Genomic DNA, 24,201 nt, shown 5'->3' on the forward strand with positions numbered 1-24,201 from the left:
CACCCACTGGGAGGATCATTAACTGACGCATTCATATTATTGTTTTTACTAGGGATGCAACACAAACTGAATCGTATATTGTATAAAAACCGCAATTATGCCTTCCATGCCATCCTAGTAATTTGTTTAACATGAAAAGTTTTCGTAGTGATTCACATTTAAAATAATAAGCAAACAACTATGAGCGACGGTATATTCGCCATATTAGGAGGGAATGACACCCCTGTCAGGGACTCATGAATAACTGTGCGCCACATATAGTTTTGTCGCGAACGCCACGTCACCTTGCGAGCGGAGTAATCGTCGCAATCAGCTTCCGCCTTCGTTGTATTTGTCTCGGAAAAAAAAAAAAAAAAAATGTCCGGGTTCTACGTGCTTGGTTCTATGCCAACCTCTGACTCGTCGCATGTCGAAGCGGCAAAACATCCAGTTTCAACACACCATATCGCAAACGCAGCTTTATGGAAAAAAAAAATAGAGCTACATTACTGACAGCGCATATTATAGAACACGTACTCCAAGAGTGAGTTGCCTGTAGTGAACGCGGAACTTACAAACCGAAACACCCTTCAATGAAATGAGGGAAGACAACTCACCATCTGGTTTTGATAGGGTCGTAGATAATTAAAGATGTGGGGGGGGGGGGGGGGATAATATATCAAAAACTGCGGAGGGCGATAGATTGCCTAACTTGAAGCCTAGCGAATGAGGAACTTGTTAAGCAATACCGCCTGCAGTGCAGCTCGCGGTAGCAGTCGACGACGGAACTAAGTCCAACTTCCGCTTTTGTGGCGCGGAGAATTTTTACGAAACCCCACACGCAGGAAGTAGTCGTGGAAACTTGTTTGCGGTCTTGAGGCGTGCAGCGTACACTTCTGGTCGCGTTATACTTTAACGTCTAGCAATAGTCCGTCAACGTCAGGCGGTGAAAGCCTCTTCGCAGTCCCGAACCAAACAGTGACATTAAATACCGTTACGTTTCACGAGAGGACAAACAAAGCGTCAGCGTTATTTTTGGTGTAGCCGGCGTAACTTGGAACTCTCGGACATTTGTCGGGACTTGTGACGAAGACGAATCAATCTGAAGGCGGTCGAGTTCGTGACACAACGTGGCAACTTTTCTCTTCGAGTCGACAGGGGTGAAACAAACGCAAAGGTCTATTCAAACTCCGCGCTGTTGAAAAGCTGCAGACCAACTACCTGTTATGAGAGCGAGGTGCGCCATTGTGTCATCGCGACGTTTTGAGATTGAGCGGCGTTCTGCGCTGGACTTATACGCCGTTCCATCGGTTATCTCCCGGGCGAACAATGTCGAGTCACTAAACCGAGGTCTGATATTTCGCAGAAGAGAGCTCATGCGCATGCCCAAAACGCGTCACGAGGCCCAGTAGACAAATAGGGAAGCTCGTAGAAGGAGATTATCGGAACATTCTACGCTATATTCTGTCGGATAAAAGTGCTAAGATACGACGGACAAGTTGACAGACCACGAACACCACTGAGCGCGCTACTTGCCACCAAAATTTAAAAAAAAAGAAAGTTCTCTGTAGAGCGCAAGTCTTCAGGAGGAAGAGGGGAGGGTATGCCCCTCCTCCCCCTCCGTACCCTTCCCCCCTCCTCTCCTGCTCCCCACCTACTTAGCGGGAAATTTTCGCCAAATTTCTGCTAAATATAGGGGAACAAATTCCCGCTAAATTTAGCGGGGAAATTTTTCAGCTAAATTTAGCGGGGAAATTTTTCGCTAAATTTAGAGGTGAAAGTTTTCCGCTAAATTTAGCGGGGAAATTTCCCCGCTAAATTGAGCGGGAAATTTCTCCGCTATATTTAGGCACCGTGTCACGTTACGAGGGTGACGTCACATGTGACGTCACTCGTGACTCTAGTGACCCTCGTGACGTTACTCGTGAAGGCCTCGTGACCTTCATGACGTCACAAAGATCAGGAGAAGGTCATGACCTTCACTGTGAAGGTCGTCACCTTCGTTACGTCACTCGAGACCCTAGTGATCCTCGTGACGTCACTCGTGACCCTCATGATGTCACACGTAACGTCAGGTGTGACGTCATCATGGGAAATGTCCCATAATACAACCCGCGGTTAGGCCGACGGCGACATCGCTCAAGCCAAAAACGGGCGCCTAAGAGCTGCGCTCTATAAATGAATTATAAAGACGCCTGTAATTTGAGCTACTTTTGTTAGTAAGTGGTTAAAATGATTTTTCCATAACATGTCGGAGAAAAATACAGCACCGAGACATTTGAAATGCAATAACTCCTCTATACGACGTGAATTTAGGATTATGTCCTGGTGTGTGGGAATGGGCTTGTTCCCGTTGCATCCTTCCACGTAGTCTACTCAACTTTTTATGTCTACGCTGTACTTCGTCTCATAATATGTCCGGCCGAAGTCGAAGGCATAAGCATGTACAATTACGAACATATACACTTCTTTTGCGTGTAGTCGTCACCTTCTTGAATCATAGAACTTCAGGTACGGGCGAAGACATTGTTCTGCCTTTGACAGGCAACTGAAAGATGTTCAGGTTTTTATTACTATGTCAATCCTCCTTTTTCTGCCTCTTCTATGCATTTTTAGTTAAGGTTGTAATGTCTTGTTTTTCTTCGCCCCCTCCCCCTCTCCCCTTATGGGATATGTTACACTTTGTGGCTGGGGATGAGGGTCAATAAAAAAGGTATATACTAAAAGCGCAAGTCACTGGGCACTCCCCCTACAGCACTGGATTAGCGATGATAGGACACGTACAGAAACATGACGAAAACAATGACGTTCCACTTTTAAAGCTGTCTGATTGGTTCCATCGACTCGCGGCGTCTGCTGCGTCCGGACATAAGGGGTTATACTTCGTTTCAGCTTCGGTCCGAGCGCGGCCGATGTTATGAGCCGAAGGGCCAATCAAACAGCGCAAAAAGCGCAGCGTCATGACGTGCTCTCTGCGCTTGATAAGACTAGCCGGCGGAGGAGCACGCACAGGGAGACGGCGAATACCGGCTGGTCCTATCAACTGCAGAGAGCACGCCCTGACGTTGTGCCTCTTTCGCTATTTGATTGGCTCTTCGGCTCATAGCATCGGCCGCGCTCGGACCGAAGCTGAAACGAAGTATAGTGAATAGTGGCGGTTTGAATCAAATAGCTCTGCGCTATTCATAACCTTAACAGGAAAAGTCAGAACACCCCGGATCTTCTTACAGTGTTAAAGATAAAGATGACACTTCCGCTATTCAACTCGAAGCAGTATTCATACAGCCTTATACCCACCGGACAATGAAGTTTGGTTTGACAGGCGGTCCATTTTATGTGGTATTTTTGCAACTCTGAGACAGCCCCTGGTCGCAATTATTAGACCCGATCTCGAGTGAGAATATCCTAGCTCTTTTCCGAACCGTGACGCAGTGCTAGTGTCCAATGGCTCGGTGGCTAAAACCGCCCCAAAGTTGCCCCTGTTGACCTTCAGCCGCGCGGAATAGCAGTCGACCGAGGCGCCTATTATTTACTGTCCTAAAACAATAGCTAGCCTATACATATATATAAAAAAAACAAAAACAAGAAGCGAGCTTTTTTGTTTTATATAAAAACAAGTCATAAAACTGAGGACATCAATACAAAAAGCATGCTTTTTGCATTTTATAGAAAAAAAAAAGAAAGATGTAGGACTGATATTGAGGGACGTGTCTTTTTCATATCAAGATGACCCAACGGGTATGAAAACATGGCGTGAAAAAGACCGGCACGTGTGTCACCGTTCCGAGGCCGGGAAACCGAAAAGAAGCAAAAAGAAAGCTGGGGAGGAAAGCGAAAAGAAAGGAGAGGGCAACTTGACAGCTCACTAAAGATGAGCATCACTTTCCTAGCAAGCTTCGCGTCAGGAGTCATCCATCCCCGCAACTCTATCCTCCACGCCACGGTGCCGCGATGCGGCTGATGGTCCAACAACAGCCGAAGAGTGGATGAATGGCTCACCCGTTCTCTCGGACGACGGGGCGTGAGGATCCGGTGTTCCCGGAACGTCGTCGTGGTCGCTCATCGCTGTCGGTCACCGGTCATCGAAAGCTGGGGTGGGGGTGCGGGGGACCAGGACAGCCCAATCCCGGTGTGGCAGACCTCCTCAGCGCCCCGTCGCCGCAGCTCCCCGGCTCGAGCAATGGGCGTCACCAAACTGCGCGGCGTCGCCGCCGGATGCAAAGGAGAACGGGAAAATATCAAAATAGAGTCAGGCGGAAACCAGAGGGCGTCGTTGCCGGGGCTCGTCGTCGATGTTGTGAGTGCTCGGGTCGCGGCGTGGCATGGATGGCAATCGTATTAAAAAAAAATAATAATAATAAAGAGCGCAGGAAATTGCGACGCTCTAGCGAGCAACGGTTTTTCGCCTCCGTCACCCGTCCGTCTCTGTCAGGGAACCGCTGCGCGCGTCACTCGAGGAGAAACCAGAGAGGAATAAAAGACAAAGACGCCGAGGCTTTTTTTTTTTTTTGCTTGTTCTTTAAGGACTTTCATCGTTGCAGTCGGGTATTTTGTTCACAACGTGACGATCAAATGAGACTGCAGTGGACGGGGATAGTGATGAATCTAGTATAGAATGAGAGACTTTCGAGGTAAAAAAAGGATTCAACTATTGTTCTGTGAGCGAAAGAATTTTGTGGCACCTACTGCGGACACGCGCTTTTGACGATTAGGTTGAAAACTGCGCGCCGAAAACAAGCTGCCGTTCGTTGAAGTGTCTGGCGAACATGTATGATAAACGTCTGCCAGAGACGCAGTGGTTCTTTATTGTCAGACTGTTTTGAGCTCGCTGTAGCAAAAGTCCTTATTTATATGGGGTTCACAAGAATCAGGAAAAATACGGCAAATGCGAGACTGTCACATGGACTTTATGAGCGTTATCAGTTCAGTTTAGGAGTGCCGATGATTTGGTGCACGGAGGAAGACGAGCCCCCTTCTGAAGAGAAAAACAAGTGTACGAATGTCAGCCAACATACAAATTAGTCGTTAGTTGTTTATGCAGCAGGAGTTTAGTCTGGCAGAACATGGCGACATTGTTACCCATGCACTGTAGATGAGCACTTTAGCCAGTGCAGTAGAGCCGCTAGCCTGGGGTAACGTGCACCATGCAGTAGTGATACACGACCGCACGCCGGTACGCTGCTCATCCAGATCGAAACGGGCAGGGTGGGGGTTGAGCTCAGGATCCCTGGGTTCTGCAGCGCGAGCTTTCGCTCCTCATGCTCCGAGCTGGTGTGCGCTAGCCCACTCGGCCACCGATCCCCCGTCGGTTGTCAACAAAACTGCTGAAACTTATGATGTGGAAGCGGACATCCCGACAAAGAGGAAGTAAAAGCGGGATCCCGAGGGAAAGAAGGCACGAGATGGAAGATCGAGGCATGGCCGTAAACGGAATATGCCGGACAGTTATTTATCATGTAAATATCTGTACATAAACGCGTAAAGTCAGCCGTTCTTAGAACATGATGCCGATGCTTCGTTAAGCCCTCTGTCTGGACATCTCAATGAAAGGTACGTTACAACAGCCAACGCACCAACGATCGACCGGCAAGATGAACAAGATCAATGCAACGCAGGCGGCCAAATCAATATCACCCTCAACGATGCACACATCGAACGCCTTCTCAGCAAATAACTGCATTGCGCACGCAGATTACCAATCTCTCTAAAAATCTTGATAATCTTGAGGATACCTTGTCGGAGACAACGAGAGGCCGGCAACTTAACGAAATCATCGAGATGTTAAAAAACTGTGAATGTCAACCAAAGTACCTGGACGATACCATTGAGCCATTCATACCCACTGAAGAACTTGAAGAATTCAGTTACGTCATAAAACTAAACGACCGCATCGTGAGGCATCGGTGAATGCTGAAGTTTGAAACTCAACTAACCAATCAGCGGGTGACAAAATCGAAGACAATCGACGAAAAAATTCAGTTCTTATGGAAACAACGTAATACATCATAAGCTCTCTTAGGCAATACCTCGTGAGACCAAGTCAACTTCACGTGACAGCCCATACCAAAAATTACGAACTCGGAACGGTCACCTTAGTGTCCACCAACGACGCCTACTACGCCGACGACCCACTGGTCACAGGAGACCAATCAGAACAGACCAAGCACAGACGCGCAACGACCGGAGCGACAGGGGTTGCCAACAATCCACTGGACGTCTGTTGAGTAAAAACGACGTCAAGGACGGCTACGGTATTGGGCAGGAGATCGAACTATAGGGGGCGCTCTGACCCGTTTGTTTTCCCCACCACTCGGTGTTTACTCAACACAACACATGCCCACAGGCCTTATGGGCATGTCCATATATCATCTCCTACAATAGAGCGCGGGGCACAGTTTAATGTAAAAAATACTAACAATCGACGAAGCGACGTTAAGTGCCGATCTATCCTCAGAGAATGCGAGCTTGACCAACACCACATAGACAGAAGGCCTCCGCATGGTTTCCTCTTCTTCTATGAAACGTCATCACAGTCGGATCGCGCCCGGTCGGCTATTGGACCCGAGCCCGACCTTCGACGCGCTGATTGGCCACGAGCCGCAGCCGAACACTCACGCAGCACTCGTGCCCAATCTCTCGCCTCGATCGATCTGACTATGATGACGCGTGTGGAGGCCTTCTGTCTAGGTGGTGTTGGCTTGACCCACTTCGGCTTTTGTGCTGAGCTGGGACCGTGCATGCTGCATTGTTCATGCAGGCCGGAGTGGAAACAGAAGAGCCTCTCCTCCCGCTCACCGGAGAACACGAACTCCAGCCGAACGCTGACGCCGCGTTCGGTTATGTCGGCCGAGCGCTGAGCCATTATATTTGTTGTCCCCATCCGTGTAGTTCTAAAGTTAACCGCTTCGGGCGTCACGGTCGCTCCTCCTCCCCAATACATGTAGATAGACAAACAAGTCACAAGTGGTTCTAACAGAAAATGCTAAGCAAGTTGCTCTACAGATCCTCTTATTAAAAACAAAAATGGTCAATCAAGAGAACGAAAGAAACGAGTCGGGAAGAGCAAGGAAGTGAAGAAGGAACCGAACTGTGCCAAAGCGAAACACCAAATAAATGAAGGTATCGTCTTGACAGAAAGTTTAAAGCACCCTTTCAACATAAACGACGATCTTACAGATAAGCTGAAATAAACAAGAAACTTGCAAAAGCCGAAAGATTGCGGCGATTCCTCAGCGACCAACAAGAAATATAAAGGAAAATAGAAGAAGTGCAAATCACACAATTTGCGCCTTGTCGCCCACGTGTGCTTGCTATAGACGAGGCTATCCGGTTCACCTGGAGAAACGTTACTAAAACACTCAGTTGGGAAACTGCCATAGAGACTAATCTGAAAAAGTGGCCCCAATCTGTCCTCCAGAACCGAGCTAATGACGAACACAACGCCGCCATTTCTCCCGCAGCGGCCACTCGAGGAACTGTACGTTACTTCTATTTTGGCTTTAATCGGCCATTGTGGAGTCGAAACAGATACAGCGCAAGAGGTTCCCAGCGGACGCGCCGCGACTTGTTACCGAAGTTAAAATGCACCTAGGTCGGGTCGCGCTACCTGAAAGCACCGCTGAGGCATGGTAGTATAAAAACAATATTAATTGTTCCGCAAAACCCTGCAACCTAAAGATTTTAAAAACATCACGCGCCCATCGTTTGGTACTAAACTCCAATCAATTTCATACAAAAAAAGTCTTTTCCGTTTGTTTTTACGCAAAAACATGCTTTCTAAAAGCTCGAGGTGACCACAGTACAGAGAAATGATAAAGAGTGTTGTCGTATTTAGCTCGGTCTCGGTGGACGCCAGCGGCCCAAGTTTCGACGGCGAGTTTCCCAACTGAGTGTTCTAGTAACGTTGACCTGAAGCTTCACTGGAATAACCAATGGCGGTCTTTCTATCCAGATCACGTGAGAGAAGATATGACCTCTGAATGCCACAAGAGGGGGGGGGGGGGGGTGGTGATCGGTGGCCAAGTGGGCTAGCGCACACCAGCTTGGAGCACGTGGAGCGAAAGCTCGCGCTGCAGAACCCAGGGATCCCACCCTGCCCGTTTCAATCTAGATGAGCATCGAACTGGCGTGCGGTCGTGCATCACTACTGTGTGGTGCACGTTAAAGACCCCAGGCTAGCGGTTGTACCGCGCACTGGCTAAATTGCCCATCTACAGCTGAGAGACAGGTCGCTCGTCGAGGCAGACTATAACTTCAGGCTGTATAAACATACACACAAGACATGTTTTTTTTTTCTGTATGCCACAGAAATAGTCAACGTGACGGGAAACAGTACGACCTAAACGACGAAGAAATTAGAGCGAGGTACTGACGCGTCCACCCGGGAAAACGAAACGACAACTTTTGGGATAATGACAAAATTTCCTTTCTTTCAACTTTCAAATTGAAAAAAAATAAATAAATAAATAAATAAGAAATAAAAAAGAAGAACGGCATATTAACCTTTTCTTGTTCTGAGGGAGGGGGGGGGGAGGGGGGGGGTAGTGTTGAAACTTATTATATGGAAGCGGGCATCCCGACGAAAAGGAACTAAAAGCTGGATCCCGAGGAAAAGAAGGCACGAGGTGGACTATTGAGGCCTGGTCATTAGCAGACGATGCCGGATGTTCTTAATGTAAGTATTTGTACATAAGCGCTGTTGTTTACCTCATGTACCAAGGACCAGTCAGACGTCCTTACAACAAAACAACACTGTCATGAACCGCAATGCCGGAGTCCCACTAGAGCGGAAAACAACAGACACCGAGAAGCCGCAAACACGTCCAGCGTGCACGCGGCGGTACATTTGACAGGCTTGCAGTCTCGCGGAGCTCGTGCAGGATGCACGAGTTACTGAAAGGTTGCCAAAGATATCCTGGGGTACATCCTGCAGGTGTTTGAGGCTTGTCGGTGTCGGTTGTTTCCCTTTGTCGCTCTAGTGGGACTCGGGCATAAGTGTTACCTGCGCGTCTGTTTGTCTTGTTGTAAGCTTCTTTTCTCCAAAACACATAAAAGAGTTAGAACAAAAGAGCAGGTTTGCCTCAAAAAGAAGCAACAGACCCCATTTAAGATTGAGTGTCTTCACTTTGGCGTTTCGAGAAACATTCACCGGACAGTCACTTCCAAACTTCCCGGAGCCAAGAGAGAACGCGCACAAAGAAACAGAACACAAGAAGAAGCATACAGCAAAATTGGTGCCAGTTCCCCAAGATCTAGTTTAACAAAGGAAACAGCAGACAGACTCTTCCCTTTTTGGGTTGAAGCCTAGTTGAGCGAAGCTGTCACGAACACCGACCGCTTGCCGGGATCGTCTGCTCTATGCAGTCGCCGTGTGTAAACAGATCGAAGGCAATGCGGCAAGTGCGTTCTCAAAATAAGTTACGGGGAGAGCGTGTTGTTCGAGACATCTCTGGAATGCTTTGAACGCGGTAATAACTTACTACATCTTTTTCTTTAATTTTCGGAACGAGAGCTCTTGGTCTGTTCTTCGCGCACACGTGACACGTGTGAGCTCGAACGCATTAAAAAATTGTAAAATACGACTTAAAAACTATTTTACTATTGCAAGAACTATAAAAAAAAGTTAGAGCTTTTTTAATGGTTATAGACGCGTGAAGGAAAATAATCTTTTTTTTTTCTTCTAATTATTTTTTTTTGTGATTGTAGATCATTCACTAGCCTGTTTGTCTACAGTTGAGTGATTCAGAGAGTGATCTGACGTTGTAGAGCATTCTTCGGCAGCAGAGACCGCGACCAACACGTGCTTCCGCTGTGACTTTTCGTGCGGCAAAGCTCTCATCAGAGCTGCAGACTGGTGCCTCCGCATACCAAATAAATCGTTTTCCAAAGTCACGGTTCGCTGTTAAAAAGGCCATGAAGTGAATCTTGGGCTTGGATAAATGAGTTTAGAATAGAATTTTACTAATCGCGTATCGTTTAGTGGGCCAAATGAAAAAGGGCAGAAAGTCAAAAGGCTGCTTCGGTATGAAAATTTGAAAATATAGCGGACTGTTTCGAACCTCTTTTCTTTCGAAAGCTTTCCGCCTTTTCACTGGGATACCCAAAGCACGTCAGTCGGCCCTTGCTCACGCATGGGACACGAACGCTGCGTCACTCGAAAGCATGCGATCGTCAACATTGAATCTGTCGATGAACATTTGGATTTGCATTCGTGACCAGTGAGTGCCGTGACGGTGCTCATCATCACCTGCGAATGACAAGTTTCATGGTGTGCTTAAAAAGCACGGTGGAAGCTTCGAGTCATCGCATCCGGTGCTCAAGCACGTGACGACGACGTGATTTCTTATTGCCCTTTCGAGTTGGGGACAAAAGAAAGAATATGTCTAAACATCATCAACCTGCTCTCGAACCATGATTTCGAAAAATCTCCGACCGCGCTCGAACTATCTTTTTCCTCCTGTTGAAATTTAAACTGTATCATCGCCGTGGCTGTTTCCATACACTATTTTTTTCCCCCACCACCGGAACTATATCTTTGATGGTTAAATTTCATTGGTTACTGAAGCTGTGGAGATCGCCTAAAACGCTGAACAGTAATAACATTTCTCGGAGGATAGTTCAACAAGTGCTTACCGTTAACTGCGAACTTTAAATTCGCGCGAATTATTTAAGCATGCAAACGAAGCGTATTGTGAAAATAAACGTTTTTCTTTTAATATAAATGTTAAAGGGGCCATGAAAAGAATTTTGGGTTGGGATAAATGATTTTAAGTTGGGACTTTACTAATCGCATATCGTTTAGTTGGCCAAAAGAAAGAGGCTAGAAAGTCAAAGGCCAGCTTTTCGGTACGAACATTTGAAAATATAGCGGACTATTTTGTACCTTCTTGCCTTCGAAAGCTCTCTGCCTTTTCACTATAAAAAATCCGCGTTTCCAAAAGCGCGTCACCGGCGCCAAACTGACGTCAGCAGAGCCCAGCTCACGCATTGGACACGATAACTGCATCACTCTGACGTATGCGCTCGTCAACAATCAATCCGTCGACGAATATTTGGATTCGCGTTCGTGGCCAATGAGTGCCCTGACGAAACTTATTGTCACTGGGGAATGACAAGTTCTATGGTGGGCATAAAAAACACGGTGGAAGCTAGGAGTCATCGCACCGGTGCCGAAGGAATGTCACGACCACGTGATTTCACAATTTGCATTTGAGTTGAGGATTAAATCTAAGGAGGAAGAAGTAGAAAAGTCGTTTCATGACCCTTGAACGAGAGCTCCCGCAGCGGAGGCCCCATCACATACGCTAGGCTATGAAGCCGACAACGCTGAAATTGACGGATTAAGGGCTTTTATAAACATGGTGCTTCTTTCTTTGTTTATTTTTTGTTCAATATTATAAGCTTCTTATCATAACCCCCTCCCCGTATTCTATACGGACTAGTTGTATGGTTTCCTAAATACATTATCGGGTATATTTGATGATCTTTTCAACAGGATAATAGTGTCTCAGAACGCTCGAATTCATTAAGCATGCAAACGAAACGTATTGTAAGGATAAACGTTTTTTGGTGAGTACACCCCAAATACGATAAAAGAATTCCGGCCAAATTATGTGCGTAAGTGTAAGTAAAACCTCACGATCTTATGTATTTGTTTGCTCTGAAGTAGGAGAACAAAAGAAAGCTCTATCTCGGCGATGCAGTTTTCAATCTCCAATAAAACATGGATTACTATAACAGTGAGGGGAAAACAACCAGTAAACTAATTGTCCCTCAGCTTTGCACGCGTTGCATTCTTTAAAGGGACACTGACAAGGTATTTATGCTCGCCGATGCTTTTAGTTGTGCATGATATATGAAAGCCCATGTGCTCAGAATAGAATTTTCGGCTCGAAATTCGGTATCTTTCCACCCGAAAACCGCCGATCGAGAACTGGCCGGTTCGAGTCGCGCTCAGACTCTTCTCAGAAATCACGGGCCGTTTTCTAAGGTTTAGACACAACCACCAAATCTAATCAAAGTCGTGGGTCATTGAAGGCACACACTCAATATTAAAAATAGAAACAAAAATATGAAACCCATTTTTTGTGGCTACCAAAAAAAAAAAAAAAAACTGCAAATACGTTGATTAAAAAAAAAAAAGAAGATGCACAGAGAACCCGAAGCGTTTACTGCGTAATTCTTAACATGGCGTCGTATCGCGTGTCGTGGGACTCGTGGGCTGGACGGCGATGGCAGCGGACGATGGGCGTCGGACCTCTGCTTCAGAACTGTCTTTTACGGTACCGGCGAATCTGTTCCGAAATTTCGGACCGATCAAAAGAATTGGAATTCATTCTGTACGACACGCCCGACAAGCAAGCCAATTTGCACGAAGATGTCGCCGAGCCGTCCCTTCTTCTCGTGGCTGAAGACATCGCTCGCGCAAACGTCAAGCACGAAGTGCGTACTTATGCACGCGTACGATTTCTTTACTATGTGCGAATATGGCCAGTGCGTGCTGCTGCCCGACTTCGAGCCTAGGGAGTGCCTTTGCCTGAGAGAAATCAACAGCAAACTTTTCGACCTACAGTTGACCGGCAGGATTACTACGAACAAATGAGTTCCTCCATTAGCCTAGTAGAATGGTGTCCGTTTCACACGCAACGGACTCGGGTTCTATCCAGACTGTGGGCGTACTGTTTTTTTTTTTTTTTTTTTTGTCAACAATTTTGCGATTTACACATTTTTTTACAATTATTATTAAAAAAAACAAAAAGAAAAAAAAAAACGTGGACGAAATGTCGCTGAACTAAATGGTATGGGATTCCCTTTCCGACACTTGCGAACTCAATGTAGTCTCTTCCCACAAGATGCAAGGAGCATATATAAATCGGGTAGCGTCCGCTTTCCGAGGTGCCCATAACTGTTCTGCAGGAATTGCAGCCAGCCATTAGTCCCCGATCCCGTTGATCTTTCGGAAACGTGTGCATACTCTGCTGCACAATGCCACTTTCGGGTACAGGACCTGTGAGGCAGTACTTCACGCAACATCTTGGGGGCATTCTTTTCGGAGCCGATCACAGGCATCCACCACGTGCACTCACCACCACTCACCACTCAAAACAACTCATCTTGAAGCGCAGAACAGCGAGCGGAACAAGCGGAACTGCAAAGCAATCGCACGGCAAACGGTTCCCACAACGCATGTTGTCTGCTGCGCGCGGCACAAGAAAACAAAAAACACAAAAAAAAAAAAAAAACCCGCACAGTTGGGTGTAACTATGCAATTTTTGGTACCTTCTTCTCTATATTTCTCCGACCTCCATGCGCAGGTTTCGGTTGCGGTTTCGAGCAGTTGTGTTTCGAGGCTTTTTTTAAAAAAGTAGACGTGACTCTGTAGCAAAATATTAATTGGATGGTCTTCTGAAACCATATTAAATCACATTGCAAAAAAAAAAAAAATATATATATATATATATTTCTTTTTGGCGGGGAGAGGGGGGGGGGGGGGGGTGTTTGTGTCTCTTCAAGCTTACCGGGAATTTTAGGTGCGTTATTCACAAGGTGCAGATAAGCTCCTGGCTATTTCGAAGACGATGGCGTCTGGTGGTTAGAATACGAAACAGGCCACATTTCTGGCCAGTGTGCGCACGAGTTAATCTGAATCATAGCACAACGTTGTAGAAGCATGTTCGAAAGCACAGAAAGTCGCTATTACCACGAAGCCGATCATCGGAGCTGCAGGGATATTGTTCTTTATAAATACTCTGTCTTTCTCTCTTAAGGACTTTCATACTTCGTTCTACTTCATGATGGACCACAGCGAACCCTGCGAACCGTCGCAGCCAATCCAGCGTTGCAGATGCCTCCAGTGACTACGCGCTGCTGGCGTCGCAGCGTTCCTGATGGTTCCTGCAACGCGTCTCCGACTGGTGCGTTCAGTGTCTTATTCCGCCCATGAATCGAAAGTGGTCCCGGAGTGGCAACCAGGGCCGTACCCAGAAAAAACTTTCGGAAAGGGGGGGGGGTTTCGGGGACAACGGCGGCCATTTTGTCTTATTTTCGCCTATGAATCATGTGCATCGGTGGCATATAATGGAGAGTTATAGCAAACCGAAGAACCGGTCCCGGTTTGGTACCCGGTAGCCGACCGGTGCCACTGCGCGTGCGCAGAGGTGGAGATTAAAATCGGCTGGCTGCAAGTGCACCGACCCGGGCCGTACCCAGAAAACAATTTCGGGGGAAGGGGGGGGGGGGGGGGGGGGGTCAGAACCCCCTAACCCCCCCCCCCCCCCCCCCTGGTTACGGCCCTGGTGGCAACACATTACGTCATAAAAGCCGGAGTGTCAAGCTGTAAGATGTCACAATCCTAATGATCGGCCATAGAAGTTTAGGCAAAAAGCACGAAGCAAACGCGAGTATCGCTATCGTCGCGGCGTCCCAACTCCTGGCTGCCGAAGCTTCCGTGGTCTGCCAACCCTGGAGAGCGACCTGCAGCAGAGCAGGCGTTTGCTACATCCACCGCAGCTGCTGGGACACCGCCAGGATCGCGACCGGCGACAGAATGACACTTCAACTACGTCAAGAGGCGGATAACTCGAAGGACCACTTTTTTGGACGCGGTAAACACACCAGTCGGAGACGCATTTCAGACACCGTCCTCCCAGTAGCGTTGGTACTCCATAAGGTGACCCGGCACTGGATTGGCTTCGATGGTTCGTAGTAACCTCTGCGTCCATTGTAATGTGAAACGAAGCAGAAGGTTCGCACCGACACCTTAAAGTTACAGTAACTGTCAACGGACTATTAACAGGGGTACTCCGGCGATTTTTTGAGCTACCCCAAGTAAGTATATTTTCTGACTCCCGGCCTTTACCCTTTCAGGTATACTATTTAGTATTGCGAAATTCATAATAGTTATTGCGAAATCGGCAAATGAAAATGATGCAAAAACCAACATTCAAATATTCCCGCACTTTTCAGTGCCGTGACGTCAGTGGCGGGCAGGCTTGCCAGTCGAGCGCGCAGGGGTCCATATCACAAGAGCGAATGACATTTTAGCGAACGGCGACATTTGAGCGAATGGTCGTTTTAGCGAATAACGGGGGCGCGCGTTAACCCATCCGTCGCGCTGCGCTTTACGCCGCTTCGCGGCGACAGTCTGCGGCAACTCATTACAAAAATGTGAACCCATTTGGCCCACCCGAAAACGCCGCTTCGCGGCGTCCGACTATTCGCTAAAGTGTCGTTCGATGAAACGTGGGCGTTCGCTAAAACGTCATTCGATCAAGTGAGTGCCTCCCAGCGCGCAGTCTAAAGAATAGAATATGCCAATCATTTGTTCCGTGCTGGAGCGTGGGGACTGGAGCGAGCTTCCAAAACGTTCATTTGACACCATGAAACTGCTTCGAATCAGTTGGGAACAAATTCTACAGTCCAAAGAGTGAACCCCTGCACTTCCACTGACGTCACTTTTTCGTTGTTGCCAGTAGAGACTTTCAGTTTGAAAAACACGGTGAGGACCAAAATTGTAAATTCAATAACTTCTCGAAAAAAATTATTTTGACCTAATATTTGGGATACTACTTTGGCGATGTTGTTTGGCGAGTTTAGCAAAATTTCAAGCAAATCGGGGACCATGAAGAAATCGCCGGAGTACCCTTGTGACAGCGGCTTTCCACTTCCAAGACCCTACTTATAGCTCAAACTGTGAAAACCGGACACAATACGCGGAATATAAGACGGTCTTTCCTTTTTCCAAGTGAAACATCACGAACCCCCCGCAGATCGTTCTCAAGCGAATCAAAAAGGAGCAATACTACGTAGCGGTATTCTGTTACCCGAACCGAAGAATTTTCCACCGCCGGTGGCAGCTGGAAAATAGACGCTGCTCCGAATGACAGTACACCTTCCACTGGCCGCCAAAAGGATGAACGTGCTGATACCGCTCCACGGTGACGTGACGGCAGTAACGGCACAAACTCTTCTCTGCCTTGAGTTGCGGGAGTTTGCACTTGTCAACTCTTGGTAGCCACGCAGGAAAAAAGCCGCGCGACAACTTCGAGACGTCGAAGAACGCCCTTCATGGGGTTTGAACCTCGAGCTCCTTTGCATCACAACCTCCACGCTCGACTAGGTGGGCCCGGATGTGCCGTGACTTTACGTCAGTAAGCCCTTCTCTCCCCTTCGTAGCGGTGTAGGGTAGCGGTAGAGAAGGTCCTCGAACCAACGAACCAGCCCACAAGCGAACGGGCAGCGCAAAATGTAGTACCTATGGCCCGCAAACATTCGCGCTAACTCACTTCCTCGCCGTAGTGGGGGCGCCATCGAGGGACTGTATCAGGAAACAAACGAAAGCTTCAGTGGAGATGGCGCAGACGGGGAGCAGAGGTTTCTCCTGTTAGCACTAGATGGCGCCACCATGTCAATCAATTCCTCAGGATTGGAGGGGTTTCAGGGTACTTTAGTAGTTTTGTCGGTTTTGTTCCCAAGAAGGGTGGTGAATGGGCGGAACTCCGGAGGCTCGGTTTCGGACTGTTTCGGAAGCTTACGAATATTTTTGGATGAAAATCGGTTGTTCGGAGGTTCGGCAGTTTCTTTGGTATATAGCCAACATGGCGTCGATCCTTTTGGTTTTTAAAGCAAAAGCATTAACTGTTCCATGGAGCGAAGTTGGCGTAGTCTGTAGCAGCAAAAAATGGCGCCTAAATACCGTCTGTAGCAGCGAAAAACGGCAACTCAATTCCCATTGGCTGAACGAAACGGCATCTAAAGCCCTATTGGCCAAGAGCACAGCAACGCAGATGCTTCGTCACGGTAGCCGGTGGGGCGCTCAAGGCCCAAAGCGGACGCGCCTCAGAAATAAAACACAAAGCACAGCAAAACATGCGTCGTCACGGAAGCCGTGGAGCCGGCGCGGGTGCCGCGCCTGCGCAGTGGGGAAGCTTGATGTCACCGCCGGAGCGCTGTGTGAAAAAGGATGACGTGGTGCCCTGCTTGTAGGAATCAGGGCCTGATTAAGGTGCGGGCTAAAGGGGCTGCAACCGCGGGCCCCGACTCTCTGGCGGCCCCCAGCTGCGCATGGGGGCCGCCAGAGAGTCGGGGCCCGCATGTGCAGCCCCATATAAAAAAAAAAAAAAAAAACGATACTTAAAATTATTTTGGGAAGCGATGCATTTCTGCTTGCGCGCACAAAAATACAACACAATTATACGTAAATGGTCAGAACAATAGCAAGTCATACTAACTAATTCAAAAATAAAGTAATCCAGCGGTCTGTGCATGTATAGATACTTTTATATTCCTGCAATACAACAATAAAACGCCAAAATTAGCTATGCTCGTAATCGAAAAAAAAAAAAAAGCGTGTAAATAAAATTGCAAGCGCGAAATATTTAGCATCGGAATTTACTAAATAACCATCGCTTATCTCCACAGCTCTGTTCGGCTGATCTTATACGAAGTATTCACTGGCGGCCATTGCTGTGTGCGCGACTGCCGAGGAAGTGCTGAGGGCGAGCTTCCTCAGTTTTTTTGAAACGTGCATTCCACACCATCAGCTCGTAACTTCAGGGCAGGGTCAGATTTAAGTTGAGAAGGGGGGAAAGGAGGCCGATTTGTCACGCACAGCCCACAAAGGCTTTTTTTAATGAAAAAATGACGCACATTATATTTTATAAACAAATGCCTCGTCCTTGATGAAACTGCAGTTATCGGCCGTGTCTGTGGCTTTAAATCTGCACCGACGCCACATCCTTTTACACCCCCCCCCCCCCCCCCCCCCCCAATTAAATCGGCCCCTGCTCCAGGATAAAAACCTAGTTGGGAAGAGGCCGGAAATGTGCTTAAATCATTAATTTGGTTACGGATATCTATAACGACATCTCCAGTTGACCTCGCAAAGTCATAAGGACTACGAATGACCTTATATTTTTTCGTTAAAGGAATCTGTTAAAATCGATATGACTATGAGAACAGTGCAGCGACACTGCACAAGACAATAGTACGCTTCAAGGCTTTTCATTTATGCATTCTTTCCAAGGAAATTCTAGATACGACGGGTGACTGTAAGGATATTTTTGATATCTCCAATGATCCAGTGCCCGGAACACCGGTAGCTCCGATACAAGACAGTAAGGTCTGACCGCGAGATTATGGAGATTGTCGCCTGGTTCATGTCTGAAGCAGTCTAAGAGAAAAGGAGTTCAACAGCTCTCCAAAGATGTCGTTTAATATTTATGTCTGGTTTTCCTAAGTTTTTTTTAGCGAGACTGCCACACTTACTTAAGCTGATGTCGATGTAAGAACGAATCATGATTAAAAAAGCCTGATGACGATAAGCCGCACCCTACGTTCATTAAACTGTCAGTGATTACAGTGATATTAATAATCATAATAAGCCCAGTTTTTTTTTATTCTCTCAGTGACCATAGTTGAAACGTACAATTACAATAAGCCTTAAGATAGTAGATACTGGTTAATAATGCAATTAAATTGCAAAGGTGCAAGCGAGCTGGACAAGTCTTGTCCAGCTCGCTGGCACTTTTGCAATTTAATTGCATTATTATTCATAACGTTAAATTGCAAGCTTTACTATTGTTGGTGTTAGACTGGTGGCAGCTGACGAAACCCGTTTGCTCTACTGACGTCTAACTTCTGGTTAGCTCAGTTATTAGAGCGCTTCACTTGTAATGGAGAGGTCCCGGGTTTGATACCCGGACCAGGTGAACTTTTTCGGTCGCTCACCAGTCACCTAGCTGTGTTTGGAGATTTGTGTTTTCCTTTATCTCTCTTGTTCCCCTTCTTCAGGGATTATTTTCGTCAAGGTAATGTGCACCGTACAGTTCCTTCACAATCACACTCCAGGAATGCGCAAATGTCAACCTGTTCTCTTTTTAAAGCAAGATTTTATTTTTGAAGCATGTACCTCGTGCCTCTGGTGGATTTTTCCGTACCTGTTAGTTTTGAAAGAAAAAAAATCTATTTTCATAGACTTGACTTTCAAAGGCGAAAGGCGCTGAATATTGTCTCGTGCGGCATAAACACAATCGACAGTATTTGTTGAGGACGTATAGAAGACAACAACAAAAAGACGCGATGCGTTATTTTTTAATATTTATTACTTTCCGAAGGTGTTCAAAGTAGCCGGGTGGCAGTAACGAGCGAGACAGGAACTGTCAGCCCTCAGAGAAGAGACGATGGATGAACCAAAGTGCGTGAGCTGAGAGTATGGGAGCAGGAGCCCGACAACTTTTCCGCCCGACCGCTTCGACGAGCAGCCCTAATTGGGCTCCGGAACTTCCGGTGCGTCTACACCCCGTCCAGGCCCAAAACTGACAGTGAAGTGAGAGCAGTGTAGTGTCTGCATGAACCCTTACTCAGCCCTGCTCTGCGAAACTGCGCTCTCTGGGAGAGAGTGTAAGGCACTCAGAAAACGCAGTCACGTGATGGGACGATTGGTTTACGAGACATGTGCACTCACTTCCACTGTCAACTTATAGATGAAGGAGGCTACTGTTAACTCAACGAAGATACTGTCGCCACCAGCCTACGAAAAGAAAATACTGCTTCATTTTTTTTTTATGTTCTGGCTTCGAAGTCCACTTTGAGGACAGGCTCGTCTAATGAAACCGTTCTTGGTTTACCGCCTGCTCCAAACCAGAGCCACCATTCTGACGCTGCCGGAGCAAAGTTTGTGTTGGTGATGGGAACAAGGGGATTTCTTCGAAGCCGTTAAACCCTCGTGTGTCCGTTTTAATGAACCGAAGCGCAGAACATATATAAAAAAAGAAAAAAAAATACACCTAAGCACTCCTTACGAGTTGTGAATGCGAAAGCAGGCAGGCCTGCGACGCATTCGATTCCGCCTCGCGTTGTTGAAGGGCCTCGTCTTCTTGCCGCCTTGGATGCTTTAAATCGCGATCCGCTTGCGCCTCACGCTTTCGAAAGGCCTTGTTCTGTCTCCTAGCGCGTTGCGCCGCTGCTCGTTCCGCCCGCCGTGAATTCGGAGACTTGACAACGATGGTGGATTTCGCTGTCTGCCTCTTCGCTCGTGCTGCGTTATTCCGCTCTCTTAGTTCGTCTGCGGTGTACTTGAGTGGACGAACAAGTTCAACCACTGCCGAGGTTGCGGCCGCCGACAGTGTAGATGCTCGAGGCATGGCATCCTACGGCCTGCCTCCCAACGTCTCGCTGACGGCGCTCGAACATGTTTCGCACATCTCGGATATGCAGATGACAGCGTTGGCAAAAGTCAGTCCAGGTACTATGGCTGCTTTCCAGAGTTCTCGTGTAACAACAAACCTGTTGCCGCTCCATAAATTTCGTTTGCGAAGAACGTTGGTGCCCCGTGTAGCTGCCTGTCGGAGATGTAGATGGTGCTCGGCCAAGTAGTCTTGCTTATTGGTGAGTGTAATACCCGGCGCGGGGCTCTTAGCGCCATGGGGTGGCGTTCCTTGAAACTATGACGCGCGCCAGCCAATGGGAGCCTCACTCCTTGAAACTATGACGCATGCCAGTCAATGGGAGCCTATCCATAAAATCACTGCAACAGACTACAGGCTTCGCTTCATTGGGACAGGGAAATTTAGGTGCCGTTTGGCACGAGGCTTCAGAAGCTGATAACGCCGGTTTGCAGTTCCGCCTGCGTTTATGGACAAGCGCATAAGACCGCCTGTGGAGTCTACGTTAGGCGCGCAGTTGCACCTCCGGAGTGTGGGGGCATGTCGTAAAGTATTTTACGGGTATACGTGCTGCTAGTCAAAAAGCGTACGATAGGGGGTTAAAATTTCGCCGCCGGATGTAAGAGACAGCGTTAAACGCGGTTAGTGAGACGACTAATGTTATATTTAAGCGAATAGCGCGCACAACCCATTACACACCAGTAATCCTGTAGCCGATTCAAAACAGCGAGTATTATATTACGCCAAAAAACTTTAGTTGCTTTCTAAGACAAGTATATGCACCATAAAGCGATGAGTACATCGCTCACAATGGACTAATAACTTAGTCTTATACCACGAAAGCTCTAACTTCTGCGTTAAAATTGAACGTCAGAGGTTAACAAACACGCAAATTAAGGGCTATAGAGGTCAGCTTACACCGCCTGAACAGACTGAAGCGAAGGGTATATCTGCATGTGAACATGACGCAATTGCCCACGCCCATTTTTGTGAACCCTGTGTCAACTAACAGCAGCATGTGGGTTCCTGCCCTGGAAGTCTGGTCGTAGAACTACAAATTTTTATTGTGCAGTTAAGAACCTCCAAGTTACAAAAACTTCCTCTACTGCTTCGCCCCTGTAGACCCGTCTGAAAACGTGGTTGTTACCTGAAAAGCGAAATGCGTTTACTATACATGATGCCAAGCGATTGCCTAACGCTGAGCGACTGCCGGCAACTTGACGATTGCACAGGGGTCGGGAATGCCCTAGTGTCTGTTCTTGCGGCTACAGATAGAGGAGCTATCTTACCAACACCTCCAAACCGAGTAGTGAAAAAGGTGTTCCTGAGTGTCTTCCAAATTTACAAATCCGAGTTTTTGCATAGTGTTACCTTCACAGCGTTAGCGTTGCAGGCTTTCCATAAGCCGGGAATTTACTGTCAAGAAAACGTTTAGCCGATCCTTTTGCCGCGGGTTTTTTTATTTATATTTTTTTGCCGACAGTATGACAGTTGGCTAAAAAAGTTATCTTCTTGGTATCCCAGTCCCGTTAAGACATTGTGGTAACGGCAATGATGTGATGGAAACGCTGTGCTAAAACCAGTCTTGGGGAAGTTACTTTATAGAAGTGGATTGTCACAGATATACTTCGTTTCATTCTATCTGCGAGCGAAGCCAAAGCTAGAAGCGCGAGACCAGCGCTTTTTGCGTTTCTGCCCAGCTTGCGCGCTCGAGCAAAGCCTGAAGGCACGGAGGTTTCGTGCTCGCGCTTCCAGCTTTGCCTTCGCTCGCACATAAGGTGAAACGAAGTATAGTTAGTTACCAACAATGTAATGAGGTTACAGTTACAGGTACGTAAAATACAAGTAATGCGTTACAGTTACAGGTACGTAAAATACAAGTAATGCGTTACAGTTACAGTTACTTTGGTAGAGTAACTTAGTTACCTTCAAAATACATTCGCATTTGGTTAAAATTTTAATTATTGAAACATTGATGAAAAAAATACTCACATTTGCATTTATTAGGAACTCTTTGAAAAAACTCTCAATTTACTTTCTCAAATGTATTTATCAGCGTTGTGCTATTATTTAATCTATGGTTGCCGAAGCAGCAATTGTTTTTTTAAGTTCTTGTCACTCAGCTTTCCCCTCTTGATGCTGAAAAAAATCCTGCCCTTGAAGTTGCTACAGAGACGTTCAACAGGCCCGTTCGACGGAAGTGCGGTATTTAGTCGGAAGAAAACATCGATGTTGGGGAAATCGTCGCTAAAACGTTTGTGAATAAACACCGTGAAGCACAATAGTGAAGGTTATAAATAAAGAAAAGGTAATGTGACGCAGCCTAGCGTGTTGAGAGCTACGAGTCAAACAACCGCAACAATGTGACGGCCCTGACAGGTTGGGCTAGCTGGTTTGAATTGAACATCTTGGGAAGAAACTGCGGCAAAGAAACTTGGACAAGAGTAAAGAAACAAACACGACAGGACGGCGCTGAACAAACAACTGTTTATTGCACAAAATTGGAAGGACGAAAACAAGAAGCATCTTAATCAGAAAAAAAATATATAGACACAGACAAACGTGCCACCCAAGCAGCATATTATGTCACAATAGGCCCAATCAGTGGCTACGTAATGTCTGTTGTAGTCGATCACAGGTACCCGAACTCTTTGTCAGATAACGTCACAGACGGTTTGCTGACAGATCTCCCGCCAAGTTGTGAGACAAAAAAAGGCATGGATAATTTCCCTGTTCACCCTGTCTTTATGTCTATCCTCAGAGTGAGTCAAAACTCACTCCGAGGTGTTCGCGAAGATTGAATGAAGGCGACCTCGCCGCCGCATTCTCTTTCTTGCAGTGTTTGCAGCGTCACTGAATTGTTTTCCACTAAACTTAATCAGGTCAAAGTGCCCCTCATAACCCGGCCATGGTAACGCCTGCCGATTTTCACTCAAGGCATATCCTTTCAACGATCAATTTCCAGCAAACTGTTTCTCTTTTCACTTGTAACGTGTTCTATCTCTCTCTCTCTCTCTTTCTCTTTCATACAGACAAAGAGACCGGTCCACTACAAGAATAGAGAAGGGGCAAGGTAGCCAGACAATTTTAAACTGGACAATGCAAAAAAAAAAAGTTAATATGAAACAAAGTAAAAAAAAAACACACAAAAACTGCACAAGGTTGTTTTGAAATGTACTCTAATTTTCCTTTCTAGTGATTTTTATGCAATGCAGAACAAAAAGTCGACAACTGAGTACGGGTGCGCGGCTACTGGTAGAGGGCAAGTCGGCCAATAGGAACGTTATCTGTGGCTCGGAAGGAAGCGTAGAGACTATATGCTCCGTGCGGGAACTATAGGGTACGGTTTGAAAAACGCGCGTAGCGCCGATAGCGGAGGAGCTCGCGTTCGACAGTAAGGCGCGCTCAACAGCCCGCGGCGCCTTTTCGCGTACGAAGTTGTGGCGGCGGAAGCGCACATGGACGGAACTTTTGCTTTTTGAGCCGATAAGTTGAGGGTGACGTGGCATGAGTGCTGGTGCAGATTTAAGAAGGGTATTTAGCTGTTCTCCGCTTCTTATATATTGAGTTTGAGCTGTTATTAAATGTAATTTCTTTAGTTGCGGTCGAAAAAGGGGTTTGAGCAATTTTCCGAAAAGCAAGACGGCCGGCACCACAATTGCTCTCAGTGGGAAATTTGTTTCGCTCGTCGCTGTGGACGTACGACTGCTGGGACGATGATATTTGGAGGCGAGTGAGATGTTCACTAAGTTTGTGCACTAAGTGGGCCAAGTTTTATTAAGACAACAGGTGTGAAAGTTATGGTTTGAACGAATAAAGGAATAAAGCTGTCAGGAATATCCAATATTGGACCCAAAATGTTGTGTTATAACCGGGCTGTGCGAAGTGCAGATTTGGAAACACAGGTTCTTGGACATGACCGTAACTTGGCACAACAGTTATAATACCGAAAATAGGTGGCATAGGGAAACCAGGTGGAAATTTGGTTTGGGCGGCGTAACTGAATAAGAAACGGTTTTGACTGTGAAAGCGCTGTCAAGAGAATATTACTCGTCGTGGG

General features: G+C 46.9%; 1 protein-coding gene across 1 annotated transcript in view; it reads right to left on the reverse strand.

Annotated features, from left to right (window-relative positions):
* The window catches only part of LOC8053640 (B-cell scaffold protein with ankyrin repeats), an 83,560-nt gene extending 67,327 nt beyond the window's left edge, over window positions 1-16,233 (reverse strand). Inside the window, exons 1-2 of the mRNA XM_040500348.1 lie at window positions 15,801-16,233; window positions 3,979-4,174 (exon numbers count right to left, since the gene is read on the reverse strand). Of these exons, the coding sequence (XP_040356282.1) occupies window positions 3,979-4,042 (64 nt within the window). The 5' untranslated portion in view covers window positions 4,043-4,174; window positions 15,801-16,233. The remainder of the gene's footprint in view (window positions 1-3,978; window positions 4,175-15,800) is intronic.
* Window positions 16,234-24,201: the final 7,968 nt, after the last annotated feature.

The sequence above is a fragment of the Ixodes scapularis genome, unplaced genomic scaffold (assembly GCF_016920785.2).
Source record: "Ixodes scapularis isolate PalLabHiFi unplaced genomic scaffold, ASM1692078v2 PGA_scaffold1__304_contigs__length_218370807, whole genome shotgun sequence".
NCBI classification, from domain to species: Eukaryota; Metazoa; Arthropoda; class Arachnida; order Ixodida; family Ixodidae; genus Ixodes; species Ixodes scapularis.